We start from the raw sequence: 26,224 nt of genomic DNA, 5'->3' as shown, positions 1-26,224 counted from the left end.
TATTTCATTTACCTGGAAACGAACCTGCGAAAGGGATGGCGTAATCGAACGGCAATGACAGTGAGTTGGTCTCTTTTTCCCAACGTGCGAGTAGAACAGGTTGTGCCGTCTTGCTGAAGGTGACAAGTTGACATAAAGTAGCGAAAATAAATATTTTTGGCAGGACGTTTGAATTCATCAATTTCAATTGTTCGTTTGCGAAGCGTAGCTTTACGACTGTTGTTTAATGCTTTCTATACAAGAAAACATACAGTAGTACATATATTTGAAAAACAGTTTTCACCTGATCCATATTGATGTTGATGAAACTGTTAAAAATATTGATCAAATTACAATATTGCTTCATAAATTATGTAAAAAAGATTTGTTAGTCTAACAATTTGTTTCATGTAGCTTAAATTCAAATGCTAAAATATTTTTATTTTCATTTTACTTGTTTTCGGTACGTGACGAATCGTTAATGATATTCGTTTTTCCCTTTGCAGTACGTCCCCTACATTAACGTTGTTTAGCACCGATAAATTCGCTACCCTATCATCGATCACATCCTGCTCCTGATCTGCTATTGAATGAAGGTACTTGTGGTACATATCGTCCTTTACTATGAGCAAACTTCGCGGTTCTAGCAGAATGCTTGCCACATGCTGACGGACTAAAGAACCATTGCTATCGGAGACGCTGTCCTCGATTTGATCATAGTACTCTAGCACCGTATGCGAGCCGCAGGATATTGTTGTAATGGTAGAATAAAACAGCGGTCCATCAAGATGAGGCATTATGCCTTGCCCCGGAAGATATTCGTTAATAAGCACGTGGTTCGCGTTGATCGCTTCCTCGTACACATTTAGCTGATTGATACGATCGACATAGCGCGTTAACCAAGCCGGTATGTCTTCGGCTATCATCCCCTTTGGATGAGGTACACCACCGTAATTAATCAACCGTCGATTCGATAGCTGTGTCCAACGCGGCTTTGGAGTCTTATCGATCGCTTGCATGATTGAACATTCTTCCTCTTTTGTGATGAAATCAGGCACATAGTAAACGGTTGGAGGGCACTGGAAAAAGAGGTAAATTGCAATCAGGTCTAGATCAGATCGTTGTCGAAACTCAACCAAATCTCACTAACATTCGGCACGGCAAAGTTTTTCCAATTCATGGCACAGAACAATTTAAGTCGCTGGTGTTGGTTTTGCGCTTAAAAATGTATTATTTTGTGTTGAAAATTATGAAGCGTTTCGTAGATGTTCCCAAAACTGCAAAGAATGATTGTGCTTCAATCAAAACAATGTAATGTCATTTTTTTTACCAACAAAAACTACACAAGTTACCACTGTGGTTAGCGACTCTGGTTAATAATTTGCATCACCGCAGAGGAAAGAGAAACTTTAAACTTAAATTTATTTTATTATTAGCCAATTCTTCTTTTTCATACACTGAGATCTTCGATATTATTTTGTTTTGAATTATTTCCTTTCAAATAAATTATTTTCCATAAAATCTCTAACAGCAAATATCACTTTGTGTACCGCATCTTTTCTGACATCGCTCCCATTGTCCAAGAAAAACGGCGTAGTGCTGTGAGTCGCTCCCGATTAGGCGATCAATACAAAAATGAACCGAAATCATCAGCCCAACTTTCCGGTCATTTACGAACTCCTCAAACAACTCTGCCAGAATCTCGCTGGAGATCGATCAAGTAAGTAATTTCGAACATTCCGCAGCAAAATACGCCAATAGCTTTGGCCCACACCAAATATCAAACCCAACCCGGGAGCGTCTCGTTGGCAGCTGGTTTGTTTTTGTGTTCGTTTGCATCAACGTTATTGTGTTCGCTTTGTTGTTGCAGGCGATGTGTTGAAGGAAGTGACCCGGCTCATCGCAAACAAACCGAACTCGATCGCAAACTATGGTGCCACATCGGTTGCAGCAAATGAATCGATGATAGTGGCGCGTATTAACCGGCTGCTAGCCTCCCGGAGTCAAGCTAGCGTGAACGTATTTAATGGCTTTTACGATGAGCTTGTTTCGATGGTAAGTGGCTCGCTTGGAGCATTGGAGGGAAAGGTAAAATGCTTACGTACTGCTGTATACTTTTAGACCGAAAGCAAACAAAGAACACCGATTTTGGAATTCCTTTTCCATCTCGCCGATTCGGACAAAAGTGCCAGTGCCAGTGGACTGCAGGTGGATTTACGGAACGATCCAGGGTTCGCAGGTACACTGGACAGTGTGTTTTCGAAATTGAGCGTAGATTCTGGCATCAGCGGAAGCACACGGTTGATGAAATCACGGTCCGGTGGTACCGTTTCCGGTTCGACCGGAAGCCTCTGCGATACGAAAGCGCTGGTAGCGGATGATGCACAGCTTCAGATTGCCGATCGTAACGAGTTGGAGGATCTGCTAATTCAGGACGCGATTTACGCTTGCACGGGCATTGAGGGCAAATACCTTCGTAAGAACTTTGTCACGGGAGAATTCAAACTGGACCACATTCACGGTCGAAATCTGAACGCTTGCGATGCTGGAATGTTGCTACGGCTGGCCGAGGTCGGATACTTCTACAACAAAGTGTCCCGGTTCATAAACCCCAAGAGCGATTCATATTTGATGGGCAACTTTGGGCAAGGATACATCACAGCGCTACAAAAGGAGCTTACCAACTATTATGGGTTGATTGCGAACCTGCAGGAAAATCTGGACCGTCAACGCCAAGGAGGCAACGGTGCCGAACGGATGACACTTATCCGCACGATGGTGTGGCTTGTCGAGCCGATGGAACGCTTGCAGTGGCTGGCCGTAATCTCCGAAGCTTGCCGAGAGGTAAAGGGAGGCGCACTCGCTTCCGCTATTCACAAATTTATCTGGCACGGAGATCCGATGGTACGCACAATCTCACGCGAACTGATGCAATCGGCCTGCATACCGTTGCAGCAGATGCTTACGCAATGGCTAACGGATGGTAAGATTGTTGATCCACATTGTGAATTCTTCATCGAGGAACTGACGGACGTCGGGTACAATCGGTTGTGGCACGATGAGTTCCGGCTGCGCTCCTCCATGGTACCGTCATTTATCTCGGACACACTGGCAAAGCAGATACTGGTCATAGGGAAGAGTATTAATTTTTTGCGCGAAATATGTAACGATCGTGCCCCCGTACCGGAGCGCACCGATTTGAAGAAATGTCTCAACGAACATTTGGACTACCTGTACAGCGCGCACAACAATACGGAGCTGCACGTGCTGATCGACAGTGTGTACCTGAAAACTTCGAAACGCGTGCTAGACATCGTGCTCGGTCCACATCAGCTGTTCGATCATCTGAAAGCGATGCGTGACTATCTGCTTCTGGGGCAGGGTCACTTTGCGGATGTATTGATGGAAAATTTAAAAGAGGAGTTGGATCGTCCGGCAAAGGACATTTATCAGCAGGAGCTATTTTCTATTGTTGCTGCCGCGGTGCGGAAATCGGCGGCTGAGCAGGAAGAACCCAGTGTGCTGAACTATCTCGATGTGCACTTCCTTAGCCCTTGTGAGGGTGACACCGGATGGGATGTATTCTGCTTAACGTACAAAGTTACCGGACCGTTGGTAACCATCTTCCAGCCAGTTCAGTGCACCTATCGAGCACTGTTCAAGCAGCTGTGGAACATGAAGCGATTCGAATTCATCCTGTACGGCATCTGGCGCAATCATATGCTAAGCACGAGATGCTACAAACCGATAGCGAACGATATTGGGGTGATCAAGCAACACCTCCAGACGTACTGCTCGAAGATGATCAACATCATTACGCAGATGCAGTACTACATCCTGTTCGAGGTAATTGAGTGTTCCTGGGAACAGTTTAGTGCACGCGTAAAGCAAGCGAAAGCGCTGGACGATGTGTTGGAAGCTCACGATAAGTTCCTGGAGCGTATTCGTACCGGCATCTTCTTGGATCAGTCGACACATTTGTTTAGCAGCTGTCTGGAGCAGATATTTAGCTCCGTCCGAAAGCTCGATGAATGGCAAATGAATTTCTACAAGTTGTGCAATCGCGAAATGGACGCACGGAAAGCGTTCGACGAGTACATCAAATCGAGCGAAGTGAAGGGAACGTATGGCATAAATGCGGAACGGGCGCTTGAGCGTGACGAAGAGCTGCAGGAGTTTGAAAGCAAGCTGATGCAGTGTCAGAAAGCGCTCAGTGTTATTGGGGTAGAGTACGAAAACTCGGTTGGCCATTTCCTGTATCAGCTAGCCATATCGCCGATGGAATCGTTACCGCAGCTTTGCATGCGATTGGATTATAACGAGTATTACAAGCATCGGGATGAACGGTTAAGTGTACCGCTTACGTTTCAACATATGCGCAAAAGCATGGCCAATAATTTTGGCCGTAAATGATCGTGCGAGGAGGGAAAGGTGTGTGGGCAGGAATGTTCAGTGAAGGTGCCAACATCGAGAGCTGAACTGATGAACCGGCCGGATCTGCAGGTTGTGAAACCGTACCGAAAGCAAGCGCTCGATATGCTTATCCATAATCGGTCGTCGTGTTTAATGAAATACAATTGCTGCGATCTGATGTAGGTTTTGTTTACGGGCGATGGTAGCAATTTGTTTCCTTCATTTTTTTATTCCGCAAAAAGGCAGTTCTGCTGTGCCAAATAGTGTTTTTCGAGTTTTTTGTCGTTTGGATGTTAAAATACAATAAAAGAACATGATCTGATGAATTTTAAACAACTTTTTTGAATTTAATGAATAAACGCATTTTTCAATTTGAATCATTTTCCCAACGGCATATCGTGCACACCTTTTGCAAACATCGTCTCTATGCATCTTGGTGAGCAGGCGCGCTGTTGTCAAACTGACAGTGGTCAAAAGGTGTGAAATATCGCGAAAAAGCAAAACACGATTACGTGAATAGAGTGAGCAGTAAATGCGTTTTGGGAGAAATTTACAACAAATTTAACAGTTGTTGCCATTTATTTTCTCCACTTTCCGCCATAGACAAGCCGTGCTACACCGACGTAAAGATGGCAGCGTCGTCTCAGGCTAGCCGCGGTCTTACGGCCCTTTTCAAGCGCGGATGGAACGAAATTCCCGAAGTGGTCGGTTCGTCAGTGATCGCGCTAATCGGAATCGGTCTCAGTGTGGTCGGATTGACCAACTACTACCGCAAAGACGCCGACAACCGCCGTTACAAGCTGACATACGTTGTGATGCGTCCGGACGATCCACGAGCGGCACGCATTCGCCAAGATTAGAACGTACGAAATGGTTGCTGCTACACGGTCCTAGATCATAAATAAATTGTGTGGCTCCACACATGTAACATACTCCTGTACATTGCGTTTATTGTATTGTTGCGTTCTGATAGAAAATGACTAGTGCTCTATCATGATATCTCATTGCATTCGCGCCTTCCGTACAGCATCAATCTTATCCAGTAGCACCTGTTTCGCTTCCAAGTCTTCCTTGTTCAAGCGGTCACGTTCCTCCTCCAGACCGGTCATAAACTTTTCCCTGTGTTTAGAAGCGCCATGAATATTTCACAACGTAACGAAAGCGTTGAGTCAAAAAGTATACTTACCGATTGTAGAACGCCACTCCAAAACCGATCAGTATGCTCCCAAACAGGATGGGAAAACGGAGAGCGGTTCCAGCCGGATAGGACATTTTTATTTATGCTAAATGCAACACAACCAGTATGAAAACAATTCTTTGACATCTGAACGAACAGTGGGCTACGTCAGATAATGTGCTGAATAGCCGAATAATCATTTTCAGCAAATTTAACTTCACGAGAAAGAACAAGTATTGCACATTTTTTAATTCGAACAAGGTTTTGCTTTTGGTAGCTATTTCTTGCAAAAATATTATAATTTTAAATATTTTGCACACGACAACTTCATACGACGCTTGCAAGAACAAAAGTGAGATGCTGCGCAAATGCAGTTGTGGAACGAGCATGCACATAAGCACAAGGGTTATTCAGGAGCGGTGGTTCGATCCCAAACAGTCATATCGAATGTCCGCCCAACACTCCACAGTGTCAGTGTAGCCACGGGCATAGGGGAAAAAAAAGTTTACAACATCACGGGAATAGACAGAATAATAAAAAATCTACACTGAATTACAATTTCTATCACGAGTTCAATGCATGCAGTGTGTGTGGTAGTGCGCGGTGCCGCTAGTTAAAGTGGACAGACACACGCCAAAGTCTGCCAGCCGACGGTGCGTTCGGTGAAAGATTGGAAGTGCTTCCCCGCTAGTACAAGAATCTAGCCGACAGCCAGCAAGCAGCAGCAGTCGCTCCTCACCGCTTCGGTAGCTATATATTCTTGTAACTCGTTTACCTAGCCAATGTGTGCACGTCGCCCTATCACAGCAGCGTTGGGTCCAGTGTGCGGTATTATCGCCCCGTCCGTCCGGGTCGAAACGCGTTTGGGCCGATAATTCGGGCGGCCGGAAGAAGAATGCTCTTGCGTCGTGTGTCCGAAGATGGGCATCGGGTGGAGATGTTTGTTTGCGAGAAACCAAACCCCATGCAGTTAGAGTGAAAAGTGAGCAATCTGTTACGATATTAGCGCATCCCCGTGGTGTTCGAGACTACCCCCAGTGAGTGTGTTGGTGTCGTGTGTGCGGTTCCCAGTGTGTAGCGTTGTTATCCGGAACCTGGGGGAAAACAACCTGTCCCGGGCAGGTGTTGCGCCAGTGGTGCAGTGAAACGCAAGGGTGAAAGAAGTGAAGTGAAAAAGGTGTATCCCGGAGGTTGTGCAGCCAGTAGCCGAGCGAGAGTAGTGTGGGGTGTAGAGCAGCGTGGGAGAAAAATAAACAAAAATCATGGCCAATTTGACAGATGGTGGTGATCAAAGTTTTTGCAGTGTGACAGTTCAGCAACAGCAGCAACAGCATCAAATATCAAATGTTGGTGTAGTGGGCGGTGTTGGTGGTGCCAGTGGGAATGTGTCGCATGCCGGCAACGCCTTGCACGTAGGCGTTATGGGTGGTGCGGGTGGGGGTGTTGTGGGTGACGATGGGGAGACCGGATTGGGTAATGCGGCAACAACAACAACAGCGTCGTCGATGGCGCTGATGGGATCGATGACGCCGACCGCATCTACCACGACCCTGACGGCAACGCCAACCGTTGGTACGTGGACGGAATTTTGCGAGCGTCACGCACGGGCGGCCGCAGCGGACTTTGCCCGAGCGTGCGTAAATTACGTCACCAACAATCTGCCGGAAGTGGCCCGCCATACGATCTCCCATCGGGATTTTATGCGCCGTTTTGTTCACTGCTTCGAGTCTCGCTTCGAGGACGAGTTTCAGCGCCGAAAAGCGCAACCTAAGGTGGGTCACTTTTTTGTCGAGCGTTTTTTTAATCTTCTTCTTTGTAGCAGTTTCCCAACGTACCATGCTTGGCATGACAAGCAATTAGTGGAAGAATGTGAGGATGTTTGGAGAAACCCCCAGTATCACAGTTTATTGGGTCCGAATGGATTGATAATGCTGGGGCAGTCGCTAACAAGACCATAATTAATCCCATTGCAGGACATCGTTGCTAGACAGAACTATTGAACAACACTGCAGTATCAAGAGGTTGTTAATGAAAATGTGGGTTCGCTTCTTTTGCAGTCCTCTTGTTTATTCATTTGATTTTGATAGTGCGCTAACGTACGTCAACTCTTGGAAGCTGTTCGCTCACCGACAATAAAATTGTGTACATTTCCAACCAAACAAACACAAACCAACCTTAACCACACACAGAAGTTACCTACTTCTTGTGAACAGCAGCAGCCAACGTCACCGATCCCACGAACTGTACAATCAAAGCAGGCCGCTGGCTGCTGACGCATACATATTTGCAACCTGACCTGGGGCGATGTCAGCAGCATCCAATAAACCTCCCCGCCGTCCCACAATGGACAAACGAGTCGAGTGCTTTTCATAGTAGGCTGCGCCGGGGTTCATTCATAACAATTTTCGTAACTAATCTCTCTCTCTCTCCCTACCCTCCCTCCCTCCCCTCCCGCCCTATGCACCTCTCGGAATCAAAAACATCCCAAAGAGCAGCAGCAGTGTGTTGGTGTTCTCTCTGAAAACGCTCACGACTTTTCGGTCTTTATGAATCGTCGCAGCCCCCCGCCAAACACTTCATTTCATTTGCGTAAGGATTTTAGCCATCCTTACCACACCAACCCCACCTCGCGTCCCATCGGGATGTGGGGCGGCGTTTCCTTTATTCGTGGAAGATGAGGGGCGATGTTGGTGGGGTTGCGCTTCCATTTGCAGAACCTACACCCCAGCAAGGAATTTTCTCCCATGAATCCCACACGTAAATAAAATGTACAAAACCGAACGGCAGCACACTGTTGCTTCGACAAACTTTGCGTGAAGGAAGAAGCTAGCTCGGCAGCGTGTAAATGGATTACAAATCTTTTATTATCAATTTGGAGAGTGTTTATAGGAGGAGATTTTGCGAATAAAAGTTCCATGATTTTGACCACGATTTTGTTTGATATGTTCGGCCGGCACGCTTATCATTTACGAACTATGCAGTTAGTACAATCTTGACACATTTTCAATCATGAAGTCCATACCAACATCTTCCTCCTGTTGGTATATGAATCCTGGTTCTGCCGCTGTCGTCCTAATCAATGGTATTATCTGTTAGTTTCATTATTTGTTGTCTTTAAAATAACTTAAACTTCAGATAACTAGCCGAAATAAGCAAAAGATTGAAGAAATTTAGTTGCATAAATAAAATTAAGATTGAAAAAAACAGTTTTGTTTGACTATTTTTAATTGTGAAGCAATTTAGAGGTATTATTTTTTGTAATGGCGCTAGTTGATCATACGAAGGCACCGATATTGAATCCCAGCCGGAAGTGACTACCCGTTCGCAGGACTAACTATGAGAAAGTCAAAGGACTCGAAACCTGTGGCTATGGTCGTTCTGAATCTTGGAACAGCGCATCAGTCAAATGGTTTAGCCCTTCTGAGGCCCTATGCGGAAATGGTATCAGGGCCACTGCAAATCACCACGAACAGGGGCGACTCGAGGAAGCAGCTTGGGCCCCATCCATCAGATCCGTCAGAATTTACAATTAGTATTACAAGATACGCCTCTGTTCCAGATAAATACGTCCGTGCAGCAATCCTTCGATATGAACGGTTTGCAACCCTTGCTAAAATATATTTGCACGTCGTCTACTCCCAAGTGTCCTCAGCACAGATCAATCGACTTTTTTTAACTCCATCAGATGACCTCATCCAGTCACGCTATTTGATGACAAAGCACCTGATCGTTAAAATCCAAAGAAAGCTACAAGAACATAATAGCATGACAAATGTTCCAGCTTCTTTAAAAAAGCCATTCGAGCAGGAGCAGTATTTGTTACTTGATATCTAATCTGTCTGATATCTAATAAAAATGTTGTTTGCTTTGTAAAATAAGATAAACGTACTAGAAGCATTTTCAATAGAACATTAGTTTCAATCAGAACTCTGTAACCCTGACCAGAAACACAGAGGACGTTTTGAAATCATCTAGACTATCATCTGATATTATATTATATATCATCGTCATCATTATCTTCATCATCATGTTGGCCTGCTCTTTTAAAGAGCACGTTGTCGTGACATGACCCGGTCAACAATAGATCTCTAGGAAACTCGATTCCTGGCTGCTGCTTCCCATCCATGTAGGTACCCGATCTCCGACAAGTCTCTCTTCACCTGATCCAGCCAACGAACTCGCTGTGCTCCCCGACGCCTCGTGCCGAACTGGGGGTCGCTGACGAATACCTTCTTGGCGGGGCATGAGTCCGGCATCCTCATACTATACCCCAGCCATCGTATCCTGCCGGTCTTTGCCACCGACAGGATGTCCGGTTCTCCGTATAGCTCAGCAAGCTCGTGGTTCATCCTTCTCCTCCACACTCCATGCTCAAACACACCTCCAAAGATAGACCATCTTGGATGGATACGACGCTCAAACGCGGAAAGAGCGTTTGCATCCTCCGCTCGGATTGTCCAAGGCTCATGCCCATATAGGGCCACCGGACGAATCAGTGTGCGATATATCTCACATTTCGTGCGGACTCGAAGTCTTCTGGATCTCAGCAGACGGTGAAGACCGTAGTAGGCACGACTCCCCTGAACAATTCGTCTCCGGATTTCGCTGCTGACATCGTTATCCGAAGATACGACAGTCCCAAGATAGCAAAACTCCTCTACAACCTCGAGGTTATCGCGGTCGACTAACACGCTGCTTCCCACTCGGGCTCTATCACGATCAGAGCCTCCGGCAAGCAGGTATTTCGTCTTCGTCGCATTGATGCTCAATCCAATTCTTGCTGCTTCACGTTTCAGTCGGGTGTACGCCTCACACACCTTCGCTGTCATCTTGCCAACGATGTCAATATCATCCGCGAAGCCAAGAAATCGAAGAGACCGCTACAGAATAGTGCCACGGATATCGTTGTCTAGTCCCGCGCTTCGTATGACACCTTCCAAGGCTATATTGAACAGCAGACCGGAGAGTCCGTCCCCTTGCCTCAGACCCCTGTGAGATTCGAACGATTCCGACAGCATGTTCGATACTCTCACTTTGCACTGCAACCCATTCAAGGTGGCCTTTAACAGCCGGATCAGTTCTCGAGGAAAGTGGTGCTCATTCCGATCTATGGTATCGTAGGCCGCCTTGAAGTCGATAAACAGGTGGTGCGTAGTGATCTGGTACTCTCGGCACTTCTGGAGGATCTGCCGAAGAGCGAAGCGAGTTTGGTCGGTGGTGGATTTGCTAGCATCCGTTTCTCCATGTTAGGGTCGGCTGGTTGTCCCTTCTGTCCTGGCATCCGAAGGGACATTAAGCAAGGATGCGTAGGCCCTCCGACGACGAAGGAGGTTGGGGTAGAGGCCTTGCAAGCCACCCCTAGAAAACAACTACCGCAACGAAAAGTCAACAACAGAAAATACCGCACCGGACCAATCGATATATTATAATACGATAATACAGTTATCAGGAGTTTTTGAGTTGTTACAAGTCATCTTAAATGCGTTGTCCATCCTCTAGCAATCTCTAACAGACAGTTAACGGCCTCATTAGGAGGTTGTTGTTAAGTAATGGGCAAATCAATTTGACATATTATCCATTAATTCTTGATGTCATTTTTGAAAAATTCTTGAATTCATCCGTACTTTGAGCATGTATTGAATCAAGTAAAATATAATATTAAATTAAATATTAAAAGTATAGTATTAAAAACAGCCAAACAACACGCTAGCAACTAATTTGCATCAAATTAAAGACAAAAAACAAGCGTCTTACATATTGCCCGGATGTTGTACTCTGCCCACCGGCCACTTATTAAATCATTTACACAAGACGTACACACATTCCTTGGTTACAGCGAGGGACGGTGGACTGTGCTGGGGTTTCGATAGCACCCGTGGCCAAACACACACTCGAGGAGAAAGAGGATGGGCGTGATGGACGCGGGTGAAAAGGTGTCTATTTTGGTCTTCTTATCATCCGGGTGCATTTATTTCGGAGAATGCAGTCATACTGGGCTCATAAGACGACAACCACCGTGTGTGTGTGTGTGTATACCATCATTCTTCTTCCTACACATTTTAAATGTAATGGAATTAGATACATATTACATTGGGCACGTAAAGAGATATGGAATTCCTGGAATTCCTTGGCCAGTGGGGTTGACTTTGGGTTGCAAAATAGTAACAGATCGTTTCGAATTGATGGGATGGTTTCCGAAGAATTTGTTTAGATAGTTATTTGATTATGAGCCAGGATGTGTTTTCATTACTTATTACTCCCTTTAAAGTTCGGCTTAATTATAAGAAAGTTTACGATTGAATCATTTCAAATTGCTGAATAAAATCAGCTGAAAAATCATCAGAAATCAAATGAGATGATGATCAAATTATCTATAAACTATCCAGCCAACCGATCAAATAAATAACCTAAGAATTTATATATTTTTTAAACGAATCGGTTTTTAATGCCGCTTAAACCCACCACCTCCTCGTACGCAGGGCTGACTGTTCAGTTACGGATTAACTAAGTACAAGGAAGCCAGTAATAGGGCTCTCAAGCTTCACAGGTTCACACAAATAAATTTCACAGAAATTTCGGAAATATTTTAGTACAGCAAAAATTATTCCCTTTTTTAGCAATAGGCCGTTCTACATTAATAAAAAAAACTCTTTTTTGCAAGTGTGATCTATAAATTGAGTCTACCAAGGACGAGAGTCGAAATCTTGTAGCGCCATCTATTGGTCAGTATTATAATTTCAAACTGTTAGTGTTTCTATGTCGACCATCAGAGGAATATTAACACTTTCCTACGTACACTAAGCGAAATAGCACCACACTTGTTTGTTTGACAACATTGTCAAAACTTATTTAACTATTCTTCAATTTAATTTTAATTAATCAATTTTGCCCACCACTCCTGGACGCTTGGTCAACGGATGTATCAATTGAAACAACTAAAACTGGACTTTCTATAGATTACAATTAAATTTAAGAAGTATTGTTACAATAAATAGTCAAATTTTTTGTTTTCCAGACTAAAAAGCTCGATGAGTCCTCAGCATTTCAAAAGTCCTTTGCATTTCAAAAGACGTTGCAGTTGGTCAAAAGTGTCCAACTGTTTGTGATATCCGTTAAGCTTTTTTTTTAATCCAGACTTTATTAACTTTTGAGTTATAAATCGCGCCATTATAATGTTGGTAAATGCAGTCTAGAACCTTTTAAAACTCCGCGTGATCAGACGGACTTCACCACCCTTGCCCAGACCAATGCTTATCAACTGGAATCTATGCTTGAAAATAAAAAGGCTCTCCAAACTATCAGAGAGCCACCAGCAACGCTACAGGTCATATTAAAAACAAGTTCTTAGCTCGTACCATCGCTGTTCCCAGGACCACAAAGGACGTCATTTATCCGAAAAGACCACATTTTTACATTCATCCATCGAGGGAATATATTTTTCAGCGATATTGCTCCGATTCAGGTTATGACTTTCTATAAAGATGAAATTGTCGAGGACATTGTCTCATTTCAAGATTTCATTGCTCAACAGAATTTAACGCTTGTCAAAATTGACTGAAAATCACTCAAAACTGACCCCAATAGTTTGACCAAAAATTGAGAAGGAAACTTCATTCTTTCGGTGGTGTTTGAATGTAAAAGATGCGAAACAATTTTAACACAATATATCGAAAAGAGTTAAAATAGATTAACGTCTGTCTGGTGATAGAAGCAGCAGCAGCAGCAGCGCCGGACACGACAGGACCGAGGTTCAAATCCTATCCGGACTGTTCTTCCGTAGTGAAGAATGACTGTTCAACTACGTAGTTTCAATAAGTCACATAGCCTCAAGATGATAATCCCACAACCAGAAAAAGAAGGAAAATTTAAACTGTAAAAAAACAATTGTTCTTTTTCCGCTCAGTGTAGAAATACGCAGACTTTAGATGTTGATGATACTTTTAGCAGGACCGGTTGTAGATCAGACCGCGACGCCGGAACCCGTAGTAAGGTGTGACTCTCCAACTACGTGGTATAAACAAGTCTAGTAAGCTATTTGATGGCCGGCGTGACTTAATAGGTCGTTAAGAAAAGAATAAGCAGATGCTTTTAGCTAATTTTGATATGATTATGCCTAGTAGAACAAGGCACGATCTTGTTATAACTTTATAGTACTCAATTTCTTACAGCTTTTCTCAATTATTTGAATCGAAATCAAGGAATGTAATTTTTCTATCCGTAGGTGAGCCTCTCTAGAATGTTGCATAACGTATAGTTGTTTTCCCGGTTGGCATAATTATTGTCCAACCGCCGAAGAACGTTCGGTTCATTAGAATGCATCAGTCAACCGGTAATTCGAGACAGGAATTATTCAATCCGGATTCCAATATTGCTAACGCGACAGCGTATGCGATCAACCCGTCGAAACCGTAAGAAGCCGCCGTTTCGATGTCTGTATAAGCCGCGGATATGCGTGTTGGTATGCATGCATGTCGAGCGCGAGCAGTGTGGACCCCCACCTGTTTGGTCTGGTCTGGATTGCCAGTGTTCAGAGAGCGGGGGGACGCTGTACGGACCCGTACGGTGGTCGCCTTTTTTGCCATTGGCCTTGGCTTGACGTATGCATGCTTTACTGTGAGCGCCGCCCTCCATTTGCTGCTGTTGTTTTGGACAACGCACAACGCAGCGACAGTGCGAGAGCAGGTGCCGACCAACGGAGGTGCCCACCGAATGGAACCGTTTTCATTCATAAATTTCAAATCGCCACCAGCACCGATGTGAACGGCGGCAAACCACACACACACGTTGCCTCCGCGTGTGCCCATTCACGTCCGAACCTTCGCATGAATGAATCGAGTAGATGCTGTTGTTGTTTAGTGTGGTTTACCTTTCCCTCTGTTTCGTGGGCCACTCCGGATTCCTTTCCATTCCCGCAAAAATGCTTGTTTGGCCAGCCCCAGAGGGTGTGTGTGAAAGAATATATGTTTGGTTTGGACCGATGCCTTTCTTGTCTTGTGTCGTGGCGAACGAAGGCCGAAGAGCGTTGGGGCAGGAAGCACTCAAACTCGGAGATTAGTAGCCTCGGCGATACAACCAATGGTAATGAACTTCGAGTGTGTTTACGCTTTTATAATAAAGTCGGTCGGTGCGAAAGAGTCCGGACCCGGTCGTTAAAATGCTTTAGGAATGTTATCATCACAATCGAAATCCGATCTCATCGCAAACAGCGAGTTGATGATGATCGTTGGCATATGACTGACAATGTATGGTTTATAAGGATATTTACATTGCAATACTGTTGTTTTCATCTTTCCATATGATAACGTGAGCTCATTAATGAACTGTTCACGTTGCACTTTTTTCTTTACCGTTTGGCTATGTAGGCATTTCCAGCCAATACTACAATCGAAATGATGGAAATGAGACCATTGATTCAACCGCTCGATCATGATCTGCATCGGAAGGGCTTTGCAGAACAAATCTTAAATTGTCAGGTGATAACACTCCTTCTGAGCCACGATCCTAAATACGATCATTGATTTTACACAGATCACACAATGCTATTGGACTACAAGATGTATATGAAAAGGAACAATTGCGATCGATCTGATAATAGTTTACGTTCAATAAGCAGATGCTACAGACCATGAGCTTTCAAGAGTTTCGTTACCTTTCGATCGAGGTTGATCTTCCAATAGGATTCGTCGCGTTTTCGTGGGGTCCCATTTGTCGTGTCAGCTTCCATCCTGTTGTAGAACACCGTTTGTAACTTCAGGCAAGTGGTTTTCATCTAAGTGGTGCTTCAAAATGCCGAAAATGTTAGTGAAGAAACAGAATTTTCAAGGTTTTGGATGTCACTAAAACATCATAGCACCAGCGTGGCAAACTGCTCCTAGTTTGTCTAGGAAAAGTTAAGCAATCTGGCTGGATGGAACAGCATCACCATTCAAGTGCTTTTAGTCGGAGAGCATAATTATGTTTTGTTTCTTCTGCAATAAAGAAAGTAATTTCTTTGAATGGTCTACTCGTAGTTCCACTATGCGTTCTGCAGGATAAAAATTCCGTCCAAGTTTTCTTTTATGATTCTCTGCGTACATTTTTACCGTACATCTCCATTAACCACCATTCTCGACTTTCGTTCATCAGAATCATACCATAGATTCTTTAGAATTTGGGTTCGATCCGGTGGCGCCGTTCTTCACACGGCAGGACCAATTTCGGACCGTTCATCCGTAGTGAGGACTGGTTATCCAACTACGTGGTTTGATGGCCGGCGTAGGACATGGTAGACCGTTAAGCCAAGAAGACTTTTGAATGCGGTAAACTAAGATCAAATGACGCTCACGTGTGGGATACACGTGAAGGTCCTAACAGGCTTGATTTGTGCTCAGGACGGGTAGAAAACTAGTATCTGTGTTAGGTTTTTCGTAACATTAATACCGATCAGTCAAATTTGTTGAGTATATCCTTCGATGCAAAGTATTATTGGTTGCCTGTGGAAGGGTTTGAAAGAGTTTTTTAGCTTTAGGTTTACAACGTTTAGAGTCTGTCGATCTGCTACAGTGATCTCTTGATTTAAAGATACTAACATTTAAGATCCATGTATATTTTTTATAGCAAGCAAAATACTACTGTGTCCGAAAAGTAAGGTGACATTGGATGTCAAATTTCACGCGCCAAAAGAAGCCCCTTGTTTTTATTTTTCGTTTGTCAATATGAATGATTTTGACGAAGTAAAACGTGTACAAATGTGACAGTGATTTCAAGAATGGCCGTGAGAAGGTCGAAGACGAGGACCGTCCATCCGGCGAAAGCGGCCGGATTTGGCGAAAAACAACAGCTGATTTTTGCACCATGATAATGCGCATTCAGTTTTGATGCCATCGAGAAGATAGATGCCGCAGCGACGGAGGAACTAAAGGACATCCCAGCATCCACGATTCCTGCTTTGAGGAGTAGGAGAAGAAGTGGAAGAGGTGCATTGCATCGAAAGGAGATTACTTCGAAGGTGATGACCTTCATTTGGTCTAATAAAAAATCCATTTAAGAAAAAAAATGCAGTCCTTTTATTTTTCGGGCACAGTAGTACATCTGCCAGTTCACTACAAGCAGCGTAGGGATAAACCTGTACAGAAAGAATTTATTGAAGAAATCGGCCGTTCCTTCTAGATCAGCGGTTACCAAAAACACCCTACTGCTCACTATGGGAAAAAATCATGGTGGAAGGTCTAGAGTATAGAATAATTCTTACTCTCTTGGCAAGTCTAGGCGGACGAGGGTGTTTTTTTGGGACATAAACGTGTGACGCACCTGTCCAGATCCACAAAAAAGCAACGCTGGTTACAGCAAGTAGCAATTTGAAGAACGAAGGAGCCTCGTATTAGAGTCCTGGTATTAGGAACCTCGCCGGAAGAGCACTGCAAATGGAGCCATTTGCCAGCAAAACAAATGTAATAGTCGTTGACACAAATGATGAGCCCAAAGTGAGCGTTAGATGGAAAAGATTTGAGCTTAGATGCTCATGATTTCAACTTATTTTCTCGCTGATGGCCTCCCTGATGGGGCTGATCAGCGGATTAAATTTGGATTGATACACGAAACGTTCGATAGCTCTAGAAAAGCCCCTGATGGTATCAGAATTGGACGAATAATGCCGCACAAAACAATATTTAAGTCTTGGGTAACAAACCCTTTGGAACCTCAGACAAGTATTATGGACCTTGCAGTTACTCAATCCCAATTCCGTGCTTAAAATCAAGTTCCGTCCTTCGATAACTGATTTTAGAATGGGTGCACAAGAGTAGCGAGTCAAACTAGCTAGCTAACTACTCTGTTGTTTGATTGTTTGCTTTAATTTGCTTCTGTATCGTGTGGCCATGAATAGATGGAATGGTGCAGTGACGCTGCTGCGTGTTACAAATAGTAGATGAAATAAATTGATGCTGATGATTTTATTGGTTTACTTGTGTGTCCCGTCCCGTGGCCCTGGTGCACACAGACGCAAACACGCACGTTTTGGTTGGCTTTATCAGCACCCACCGGCAATGTGGAATATCGTGTTGGTGATCGTATTTGTGTATGTGATTGTGTGTATATATAGTTAAGACAGGACACGCGATTAGCGCTGCACGGCCTGATTCGTAATTTAATTAATGCTTTTAGATTAAATCATCGTTTTCTTTCACACAAAATATAATCTCGAATCGTTCGATGCTTTTCATTGCTCATACCACAGACTGGAAATGGATCCGCTACGGTACCGGAGGAAAGCGATTATTCCGAGGATACAGATTCGCCAAAAACCAACCACAAGCCGTTCTTCCGACGACTATCGTTCAAAGGGCTCCGAAAAGGCAAGGTAATTCATGTAAGTATATCCACCCCGTCTTTCTCCAGCGGTGAAACATTTTGACACTATCATCCCTGCTTATCGTTTTGAATTTTAGGCATTTTTCCACAAACAACACTCCGACGAGGTGGAGCTATCCGAGCGGCGTGCCAGCAAAACGAAACTAGCCAAGATTGTGGTCGAATGTCGGAAGGAAGGTACGGTGTTTTACCTGTCGCCCGAGAATCTCGACCAGCCCGGTTCACAGAAGTGGGAAAAATGTAAGCTGGTGCTAGTGAAGACGGTCTCAGGATATATGCTGGAATTTTACTCACCACCAAAGTCACAGAAGGTACGCCACTTAGCAACCGTTGCCCATTAGCGAGAAACGAGCGTGCGTAATTGTGCCCTTCATTTCCATTCTAGCCCCGCAGTGGAGTGTTTTGCTTTCTTATAACGGAGGCACGCGAAACGACGGCCCTCGAGATGCCCGATCACGAAAATACGTTCGTGCTGAAGGCTGGCAACAATATGGAGTACGTCATCGAGGCCCGCGACACGGACGACATGCGCAGCTGGCTTGCCACGATACGCTACTGTATGCGTAGTACGCAAACGAACTCCGAGCCATCCGATTCGACGACTGCCACGGATTTGATCAGCAGCCTCAGTACGTCCATGTCGCACGGAGGTACCGGCATTCCATCGACCCTAGCGACCAGCAGTGCGCTTGCCACGGACGTCAACAACCTCAGCCTAAATCAATCGCTAACGACCCCGACCGCGACCGGTACGACGGGCCCTTCCGGCGGTACTGGAGCAGCCAACGCATTACCTACCGGAACCGGTATGGCCAATGCAAACATCAACAACAACAACTCCTCCCTTGGCACCGGAGCAAGCGCACCAGAGTTGCCACCCCGTCGGCCGGACGATCGGATATCATCGTCGAGCAATTTCGAGCTGACGGAAAACGATCTGGACCTGTCGCACGAGCACGATACCGACCTGACGGCAATGATGCGCGAATACCCATGGTTCCACGGTACGCTGCCACGCTTCGAAGCTGCCCAGCTGGTACTGCGCGAAGGCATCTCTAGTCACGGCGTATTCCTGGTGCGGCAAAGCGAAACGCGCAAGGGCGAGTTTGTGCTGACGTTCAACTTCCAGGGCAAGGCAAAGCATCTGCGCATGACGCTGAACGATCTGGGACAGTGCCGGGTGCAGCATCTTTGGTTTCCCTCAATTACCGAAATGCTGGAACACTTCCGGCAGCATCCGATCCCGCTGGAATCGGGCGGTACCGCGGATGTCACGCTAACCGGGTACGTGCTGACGCCCCAGCACCAACAATTTACCCACGCCCAGCAACAGTCCCAGCAGCACCAACAGCACCAGCAGCAGCAATCAACGGCCACCGGATTGCAAGCCGGTCCACAGACGGCAACCAGTAACAATTACTCTACCACGCTTATCGGTAGCAGCAGTGCAAACAGTAGCAATGCTGTGACCGGTACTACGGCCGGTACTACCAACGTTTCCAACTCCTCCAACACGCCCAGTGGGGCTGCCGGTACGATAGCGGCCGGTAGCGGTAGTGCAGCAGCAGGCAACAATCCCCAAACCAGCCCAAGACATGTGAGATATTAAGATTAAACGAAAACTGTGCGAAACACACACACACGGACAGACACACACAAAAAAGGGGAAACAATGGGAGGGAAAGCAGAAAATGCAACTCTATTATGTGTGTCGATCGAAGGGAATAAAACAAAACAAAACAAAACATACACAGCCAACCAACCAACCAACAAACAGACAACCACACACACAAGCAGATATACATTTCTAAGAACAGTGAGCGAACTGAGCGAAAGCATTGAAGCCAAAATCAACAAAACATAAACAAAACGAAAAACTAATGCTACAACAAGAAAATCATTTGTCTTCTTATATCTTATATTTATCTGTTTTGGTTTTGTTTTTTCTCTTCTCATGCTGTCTTTTTTTTTACTTTTACTTACTTACCTCGTTGCCTAGTTGTTTAGTCGTGTTTCGATTTTCGATTATTTTAAGTTCTTTTTCCGAATTAGCTTTTTTTCTTTTTGCTGTTGTTGTGAATGTGTGTGTTTGTGTATATGCGTTTCTTCTCTATGGCGAATCTTTGTTTTTCACTACTTTCGGTTACCATTTACCATCTTGGGCTTGAACTCATCCACGATGACATCGACGGGGCCGTAATATGTCTAAGCTCATCAATTATCAGCAGGCACGTGCCTTTTGTTTTGGTATGTTCAATGTTTTCTTCTCTTCTCTTTGGTTATTTAAATATTATAGCTCTTCTTCTTCTTCGCATCCACTCACGTGTGTGCGTGTGTTTGTATTTGAATCGTTGTTGTTTCGTTTCATTTCGTACGGTTGCTCTGTTTCGCTTTTTATGTTGTGTTTTGTCATGTTGCATCGCTGCTTGCTTGGTTTCTACGTTTGCTTCTCGTTTTAGTAGGCCTGCTAATCGTCGAACACATTCTTCTATAGAAATATGAAACACGGTTGGTTGCTAGACGACGTACATTGGCTCAAACGGAAATACCGGATGGATTTGAGGATGGATTTCTATCTGTAAGAAAGAGAAAGAAATGACCAACAATCGGTTACCAAATGGCTCAAAATGCGTCAAGTGTAGCATGTCAGAACATTTAAGATATCATCCTCCTCAGGAGATCCTCCGCAGGATTTTTCCCCATCAATGCAGATCTATTGTGTTGGTATAGAATAAACTACAGAATTCCAGTCACGCTATCCTGAACATCAACCATCGATACAAGAGAAAAGCACTGGCAAGCCAGCTTTATCTACTATGCCTCATGTAGTAAGGTTGCAGACATGCTTGATTAGTCCAAGCAACCATAACACTTCATTTATTGGAAGGAGTTTGGTGGTTCAAAACAAGAAGAATTGATATGTTAAACTAAACTATGAAGGTAATATGGAGCAATTGCTGCGGGTGATTAATCCGACATTCTGCAATCTTATCATCGATTGTCCATTTCTAGGCTCGAAGAAACGTCCCCTAAGAGCGTACAATTGTTCAATTTCACGAAGTCCGAATTAATGTATGATTTACTGCATGTCTTGTTAAAAAAATTTGTCTAGCTGTTTTACAATTCATTTCATTTCACTAAATATGTAGGTGTGTTTCTTGTTCGGTTTTTCTAAACAACATCAGCAACACTAGTTCAATTTCATCTAATGCCAATCGGATCCATCCATCACACAAGAGCGTAGTTAGTAACACATATCACTGCAGATGTACTAGATAAGATTCTTAATTACCTATTTTATTTGCAGCTTCTATTTATACATTTTTAACATATGACTGTGCTTTGTTATAAGATCTTCTGCATGATCTTATGTGTGGAACGAATTCTGTCACACATAGTGGATTACACGGATACACACAGAACGAAACCGATTGGACTTATTACCTGCCTCCCCCTGTCCCGATTAGTCAGGGATACACAATATCCCGTTCATATCCTGATCAATTTCTCTCTTTCTTTTTCTCTGTTTTTTCTTCTATCGATGCGTTTGATCTGCTCGGATGTTCCCTCCTCCCCTATCCCGTTCGTACGGCAAGCCAACGCAAGCGATCACGCTGAACGGAAGTGTGCGGATCAAAACTTGTGATCTGGAACTGTCGCTGCAAACGGTCCCGGTCGAGCAGATGAATTCGCATCTCCACCATTCCCATCAGCAGCAGCAGCAGCAGCACATTCATCTCCATTCGTCACAACAGCAACTGCAGCCAGGAACGAGTGGTCTCGGTCAGGGTTCGGCATCCGGTTCCCAGCAAACCGGCACGGGCGACGATGTGCAGCGGGCCGTCGATAATCAGTACAGCTACGTTTGAACGTAATTTGTCCACGTTCAGTTTTAAGGCTGTAGTGTAAACTATCGAGAACTGTCTTCTTGCTAATGATAATTTCCATTTTTGTCTAATGCTGTGATATGATCACGCGAACCTTACTGTTTCGTTTAACTACAGCCTTAAAATACACGTGGCGCACACGATCGATGTAATTTGTTCCCAAACTCAACGCAAACAATGTCGACGAATCGCATCGTCATGATCATGTGAAATCTGTTGGCTAACAGAGATGCTACGATCATACGAAAATCATGCATATACTACATATACCCGCCATTCAACTGTCTAAATTATCTGCCCGGGTTATTGGTTTTTACTCTCCGCGCTATATAGTTGTGTCCTCCTTTTGCGCCAACAATTGTTTCATTTTCGTTAGTCTAATAAAACTAATAAAAACTGATCGTTGTGTTTGAAAAAACAAAAATCGCCACTGACGTCACTGTTTTCGCTACCTTACTCCTCATTTATTTGCAAACGATAGTTTAATCCGTCCACTATTCGCGTTGACCGCCTGCCAGCAGGTGCAGGTTAGACTCTTCCTATTCATTAGATCCGTATACACGACCCCGTTCAGGTGGTCCATCTCGTGCTGGGCTATACGTGCATTCCAACCATTCAGTTTCAGTTCCTGCTGCTTGCCGGATGCATCGAAGCCTGTTATCAACACCTCCCGGTATCGTGCCACATCCGCCCGATATCCGCGCACACTTTCGCACGCTTCCGTGTGTGTCACCTTTTCATAGTTGAGAACTTTAAGTTCCGGGTTCAAGAAAACCTACAATGGTGAGGATGTTATTAACGAAAGGCAGTTAGCACAGACCCACACACATACACAAACTTACCGTCAATGGTAAAGATTCCATTTCGCGTAGTTTGTAGTCCGCCTTGGTGTACTGGTCGCGCAGCTCATCCTTAAACTCCATCACGAATGCTCGCAACGAAAGGCCAAGCTGCGGTGCGGCCAGTCCTACACACTTGTATGAACGCATCACTTTCACCAGATGCTTGACTAGGTACTGTACTTCGGGTGATTTAAGTTCCTGTTCCGGGATCGGGTTCGACGGAACGCGCAGCACAGGATCACCTAGCTGAACGATGTGATCGTACGGTGGTTCGTTGCTTTTCGGCTGCCACAAACTCTGATACCATTTGGCTAAGGATTTGTCCACCCGGCTGCTGGTAGAGAGCGTTCGTATGCATGATCTTACTTGTGATATTACCATCGTTTTTGTAGGCCGCTTGTTCTGTAAGTAATTCTTGCACAACCCGGCGAATGTGGACCAATTGTTTACATAATGTTTACGTGCGTGACAGCAGCAGCTGTCAAAATCAGCTGACACTGTTGGCACGCGTGTGTGTGTGTTTGTGGGGGTTGTGTTGTTTACGAGTCAACAATAAAATGCACGGAGGGACCTTTTTTTGGTTCAATTTCACTATATTAGGGAATGCCAAGACACTTCCGATGTATATATGAGGCCTAACAAGGATGCAAAGAAGTTATATAAACCATCAACATTGAACATAATTTTAGGAACATTTGATTGTTGTTGTACTGGGAGAACACACAGCACAGTCGAGATTTTCTAGTCCAGGAGATAGGTGGTTTTGGGGACTGAAGAAAGTAGTCAGCATTAGAAGATGATTTAACTTCCAGCATCAAAACCTTAGCGTCGGTTACTAAGCAACAGAGATGGACCGTCGATAAGTACGGTTATTTGTACTGAAGATTACCTGACGACACAATCGGTAGAAGGCATATCATTGTTTGAATTATTAAGAATATAAATGAAAAGCCATCAGATAATCGAAACCTCCTTTTTCTCTTGGCTGAGTAAAGGAGGTCGAGCGGATTGTAATCAGAGAGAGGGCACATGGCTCTCCCTAATAACCCACAACTCATCACTTGGCTTTTGTTTTGTAGAACCGTCAGCTTACGGCCTACTAGTGTTGTGCAACTTTCTCACGCCGCTCGGACCCCCTTATGTCTGCCCGCTGTGCATGCTGCGCTAGCGATGTTTGAGCCGTTCGGCGTACGCACGCACGTGGATCTGCGAAACAATCAAACGTCATGCAATGCTCGCCCGCGAAGTTGTTCCAATTGCAAACAAAACGTTCAGAGGCCCACCTCCGTCGTTCGTTGTTTCGCGGGTAAGGGCAATAGCTGGATTTCTACTGTATTGGAAGTGCTTGCTTTAGAATTCTGTTTTGCTGTGAATGGTAAGCTTACAACAGGTGGGTGATTCCCAATGATCAGTTAAAGCGAATTATGCTTTTAGACGCATCGCATTGGAGGCTTGTTGATATTAGCAATCGATCGTGGCGAAGCTTGTTTAATTTTGATTGTTGCTTTTTTAAACTTTAGGACATATTAAAGGCTTATTGCAAAGCAATGAAAGATAGCACCGTTATTATATCTGAAATGCCACCAGTACGATCTTTTATCCAATATTGGATCCAAATCCAGTGGGTCTAAATAGTTCTTTGATGTACATATTTATCTATATAATTTTCATTTAATTTATTACATGTGTAATTCTTCTTTACAACAATGTTTTGCTTTACCGCATGGTGCTGCGCTGTGAACCACGTGGGAATAGAGCCTTACAAATGTCACTGTTCAGTGGATAACGTAGCGTTCTACGCAATTTCAAAACGATCGTTATTAACCTTTTCAATTGCATTTCATTAATTTTAGAATAATTATTTGAAATGATTTCTAATATTTATATACAAATATTTTTGTCTGTACAAAAGACTTACAATAAGTTCTCTTCATAAACCAAAAACTGATAAAAAATATTGTTTGATTCGGATCTTCATCCTGATAGAGCGAGACGTAACTGTAACCAAACCGGACCGTGATGCTGTTCTTTCTGATTCAGTATATTTATTGTTTGTCTCAGAATTTTTACACATCTTACGATCAGAGTTTTGCAATTAACTAACAGACAGTGCCAGTTACACCCATGCGCCAGGAAGGCTTCTCCATCGAGTTTCAATTGAGTATCAACGGCTCCGCACGGACACACCATGCGTTCCGGAAGGGGCAGGGGGGTGTTTCACTCCCTTTCGCTGTGACAACATAACCTATTCCTGTATGCCTTTTTTACTTCTGGTGTGTTACTTTAACCGCCAATGCACATGAGAAACATTAATGGTAAATATTTCTCGTTTCCTGCGTGGCATTTTCGCAGAAAACCCCCTAGCGTTTGTTGCAAATGTTCTGCAATATTATGCGTGCCCCGTGTCTTATCGGTAATCCAGATCATGTTTACGTTTAATAATATTCATCACTAGCTTCGGTAATTATCATATTTTGTTAATCGGCTTCAGTTCCCTCCGTATGCTGCATCGACGGAACATATGGAACATATGTAAACATTTAATTTAAGAACGACGGTTTGTGAAATATTTGTATCGCATGTTCGTGTTGTTTTCTTTTGTTTTGGTTTGTTTGGTATGTTTTGTAATAGTTTTGTTGATTCACACACACACACATTTAAATATGTTTAAATTCTCACCTAACTTTTTTGTTCTATTTCACCAGTACGCGCGCGCACAAGGCGATTTTTGCATTGTTTAGTTAGAGTTATACATTAAAACGCCACTGGGTCACACTGATATTACACATCATTAATACACCAGTCCAGTGCATGTATCCGCGCATATGTGTTCGTTCGTTCGCTAGCAACTGTTTTAGTTTCACATTTAATTGAATTTTCATATTCAGTTTATTGTCAGCACTTTTCAAAGTGTGTGTATATGTGTGTGTGTTTGCTAAATGTGAGTCTGTTTCCGTTGCATTTTTGTAGCCATCGGTGTGCGGCTTTATAGTATCTAAAATTTGCCTACCTTGCGCGTTTGTCTTTCCTTCTCGAAATAAGCATATATATAATACTAACATTCAATGATGATGCTTACCAAAATACAGGGCGCCAAAAGCAGGACGCATTTGACTCGTTTGACTTTTACGGTTGACCTTAAAGAAGCCTTGTCCGCCAAGAAATCACATACACACGCGCGAAAGAACTATATTTCACAGTCCTTATTGTGAGTTTGAATTGATAAAACAAGCAAGTAAGTATGCTACCGTAACATGTATGCATATAAGAGAAAGCCAATACAATAAATTACTTCCTTCACTACGTAGGGGCATAAATGGGCCAATGACTCTCGCGTGCGGAAGAATCATATGTGTAAAAAAAGTTCCTTAGATAATGGCAATTGGAGTTGAAGTTGATCAATCACAATCATTAGTAATTGCTCTCTTCTCGAACATGAAAAAAGTTTGACGACAAATCACTGGGCTTGCGCACATTACAGCAGCACAAATATTATTGTGATCGTCATTACAATATAAACCAACAAAACTATATACAGATTTCAAAGCTACGACTAGGTTGGGCTTCAGAAAAATCCT

At 44.0% G+C, this 26,224-nt stretch overlaps 5 protein-coding genes across 7 annotated transcripts in view; 3 read left to right on the top strand and 2 right to left on the bottom strand.

The window, feature by feature from the left end:
* The window catches only part of LOC126558963 (peptide deformylase, mitochondrial-like), a 72,890-nt gene extending 49,863 nt beyond the window's left edge, over positions 1-23,027 (bottom strand). For both annotated transcript variants that reach the window (XM_050215054.1, XM_050215055.1), the window contains exons 1-2: positions 22,647-23,027; positions 22,262-22,579 (exon numbers count right to left, since the gene is read on the bottom strand). In XM_050215054.1, coding sequence (XP_050071011.1) covers positions 22,265-22,579; positions 22,647-23,027 — 696 coding nt within the window. In that variant the 3' untranslated portion in view covers positions 22,262-22,264. The remainder of the gene's footprint in view (positions 1-22,261; positions 22,580-22,646) is intronic.
* On the bottom strand, positions 408-1,162 carry LOC126558989 (alpha-ketoglutarate-dependent dioxygenase alkB homolog 6). The gene is made up of 2 exons (XM_050215081.1): positions 1,130-1,162; positions 408-1,058 (listed from the first exon to the last, which is right to left on the bottom strand). The coding sequence occupies exons 1-2, from the start codon at positions 1,157-1,159 to the stop codon at positions 408-410; spliced, it is 681 nt and encodes a 226-aa protein (XP_050071038.1). The 5' UTR covers positions 1,160-1,162.
* LOC126557082 (gamma-tubulin complex component 3) lies at positions 1,550-4,404 on the top strand. The gene is made up of 3 exons (XM_050212732.1): positions 1,550-1,699; positions 1,850-2,034; positions 2,101-4,404. The coding sequence occupies exons 1-3, from the start codon at positions 1,615-1,617 to the stop codon at positions 4,390-4,392; spliced, it is 2,562 nt and encodes an 853-aa protein (XP_050068689.1). The 5' UTR covers positions 1,550-1,614; the 3' UTR covers positions 4,393-4,404.
* The window catches only part of LOC126559563 (uncharacterized), a 147,746-nt gene continuing 126,351 nt past the window's right edge, over positions 4,830-26,224 (top strand). The window contains exons 1-2 of one of the 2 annotated variants that reach the window (XM_050215732.1): positions 4,830-4,913; positions 4,996-5,338. In XM_050215732.1, coding sequence (XP_050071689.1) covers positions 5,022-5,252 — 231 coding nt within the window. In that variant the 5' untranslated portion in view covers positions 4,830-4,913; positions 4,996-5,021 and the 3' untranslated portion in view covers positions 5,253-5,338. Of the gene's footprint in view, positions 4,914-4,984; positions 5,339-26,224 lie in introns of those variants that run through there. The other variant, XM_050215733.1, reaches the window with a different exon arrangement.
* LOC126557159 (SH2B adapter protein 2) lies at positions 6,790-21,828 on the top strand. Its single transcript, XM_050212837.1, has 5 exons — positions 6,790-7,341; positions 17,784-17,915; positions 17,995-18,228; positions 18,303-19,514; positions 21,514-21,828. Exons 1-5 carry the CDS (start codon positions 6,832-6,834, stop codon positions 21,784-21,786), a joined length of 2,361 nt encoding a protein of 786 aa, XP_050068794.1. The 5' UTR covers positions 6,790-6,831; the 3' UTR covers positions 21,787-21,828.

The sequence above is a fragment of the Anopheles maculipalpis genome, chromosome 2RL (assembly GCF_943734695.1).
Source record: "Anopheles maculipalpis chromosome 2RL, idAnoMacuDA_375_x, whole genome shotgun sequence".
NCBI lineage: Eukaryota > Metazoa > Arthropoda > Insecta > Diptera > Culicidae > Anopheles > Anopheles maculipalpis.
Note: the sequence above shows the minus strand (reverse complement) of the source record. Positions and strands in the feature narration are given on the sequence as shown.